The 2,390-nt window shown below is 48.1% G+C and overlaps 1 protein-coding gene across 1 annotated transcript; it reads left to right on the top strand.

Annotated features, from left to right (window-relative positions):
• Positions 1–326: 326 nt before the first annotated feature.
• LOC103644754 (receptor-like protein EIX2) lies at positions 327–1,857 on the top strand. Its single transcript, XM_071507091.1, is given in 3 exon segments — positions 327–392; positions 794–1,580; positions 1,583–1,857. Coding segments are annotated over 3 exon segments (1,128 nt in total).
• Positions 1,858–2,390: the final 533 nt, after the last annotated feature.

Raw genomic sequence — 2,390 nt, 5'->3', positions numbered from 1 at the left:
AAGATTAAAATGTGTAAATATATAAGTGTCGGCGTTTCGGACCTGGGGACCCTCAACCGAGCCGACCAGTGAATTTATCGCTGCGTGCCCCTGCCCGGATGGGTTGGCGCAAGATAGAACACAAGGGAGAATGCGGCTTGTATTATCTCGCACCGGGTGTGCTCGTAGTAGGGGTTACAAGCGTCACGAGAGAGAGAGAGCAAGAACGAGAGAGAGAAAGAGTCTCGCGACAGTCGTCTTCTCCCGCCTCCCCCCCGCGAAAGGCCCTGGACCTCCCCTTTTATAGACGTAAGGAGAGCGTTCAGATGTACAATGGGGGTGTAGCTATGTGCTATGTGGCTAGTGGAGAGGTGACTAAGCCATATGTACATGGTAACGTGGTCGTCGGAGAGGCAATTAAGCCTTGTAGAAGCACAGCTGTCGGTGTGGCATGGATCCTGCTGACGTTTCCTTGCTTTCGTAGGGGGCTGAGAACCACCGACGTCATGGACACACGCGGGGAACCATCATTACCTGTTACCGAGGTAAGCTAGATAGGACGCTAGTCTTCACTACAAGAAACTAATAAATGTTCGTGGGTTAATTTAAGAACGTGGGTACCGACGTTCTTAATTGAGTTAAGTTCATGGGTTAATTTAAGAACGTGGGTACCAATGTTCTTAGTTTAAATTCGTGCGCCCTATCTTAAACCGTCGAACTTATCGTATTAGGAACGTAGGTACCCACGTTCTTAAATTAAATTCGTGGGACACATGGACACCGTCGAACTTAACCCAAAAACCTAAATCCCTAGCACCTGCGCGTCTCTCTTCTTTCCTGCCTATGCGCGCGCCGCCACCAACCCGCTCCTCCACCGCGCCGCCACCAACCCGCGCCCACCGTAGAGATCGGCAACAACAGGTTCTACGGCGACATCCCTCGCTGGATCGGGACCTTCGTTCCGGCGCTGAAGATCCTTAGGCTCAGCTCGAACAAGTTCAGCGGCCAGATCCCTCCGGAGCCGTCGCAGCTCTCGCAGCTCCAGCTGCTGGACTTGGCCCACAACGGACTGATAGGGCTGATCCTGAGAGAGCTGGGAGACCTGGCTTCCATGAAGCACCCCAAGAACAACTCCAGCACAGGATCGCTGGATGGGTCCATCTACTAGGATCGGATCGACATCATCTGGAAGGGGCAGGAGCTCACGTTCCAGAGGATACTCGAGCTGATGACGGGCATCGATCTGTCGGGCAACTCCCTGTCGCATTGCATCCCTGACGAGCTCACCAATCTCCAAGGCCTCCGGTTTCTGAACCTGTCGAGAAACCGTCTGTCGTGTGGAATTCCTAGCAGCATCGGAAGCTTGAACATTCTCGAGTCACTTGACTTCTCGTTGAACGAACTGTCAGGAGCCATTTCTCCAAGGTCGAGCAATATGCTATCCCTCAACAATCTGAATCTCTCGAGCAACAACTTGTCAGGCACGATACCCACTAGGAGCCAGCTCCAGACCCTCACTGACCCATCGATCTATAGCAACAATCCCGGGCTCTGTGGACCTCCTCTCAACCCTTGCCAAGACACGTCCATGTTCATGAAGGAGATTTCGGAGGATACCGGGACCCATGGTTGTACTACTGTGTGATCGCTGGAGTCGTTTCTGGGTTCTGGCTGTGGTACGGGATGCTCTTCTCCGTTGCGAAGTTGAGGTGCTCTGTTTTCTTGTTTGTTGATCGCGTACAGTACAGAGTTATGCAGAAGGTGCATCCTACCAATCATTTTGTTATATCCAAAGATTTTGATGAACTGCTCAAGATGGCAGCTGCTGACAAAAGGTTTGTGCTTGTGTTCACTTCTTATCATGTAATTATGGCCTAATTTATCCATGCTTGTCGTGCATGTTACCCTATTCAATATGTATGGAAAACTGTAGTGTGCCTTTTATTTTTATATTGAAAACAATAATTTAATTAGTTAATTCCATCAGGGAAGAGTTAGAAGTATTTACAAAAGAGGTCATTCGCTTTGGAAACGTTGCAAGGATCCTCAGTGGCATAACTTGGACCGCTACTTTGAAAAGTATAGTTTTTTTCTCAGTACCTGAGTTTGTGGACGCGTTTACTTTAGACTACTAACTTTATTTCTGTTTGTATTCCATTAGGCTGGCATCCGAACTAGCCCCACGAAGTTATCTGAACGGAAAAGCAGAATCAGTGATGCAGAAACTGGTTACATGTGTTCAAAATACAGTTGTAAGGATGGCCTAGTTTTTTTGGCTTCAATGTCTTATTTGCTAGCCTATCTGAACTTGCTTGAGAATAAAATGATTTTATTCATGTGATTTATAGTGACTTATTTCATTATATACAATGCCATTTTGGATGCTTCTGTATCGAAGCCACATGAATTAG

This window comes from Zea mays, chromosome 1 (genome assembly GCF_902167145.1).
Source record: "Zea mays cultivar B73 chromosome 1, Zm-B73-REFERENCE-NAM-5.0, whole genome shotgun sequence".
Taxonomy (NCBI): Eukaryota; Viridiplantae; Streptophyta; class Magnoliopsida; order Poales; family Poaceae; genus Zea; species Zea mays.
This window is presented reverse-complemented; position numbering and strand designations above follow the sequence as displayed.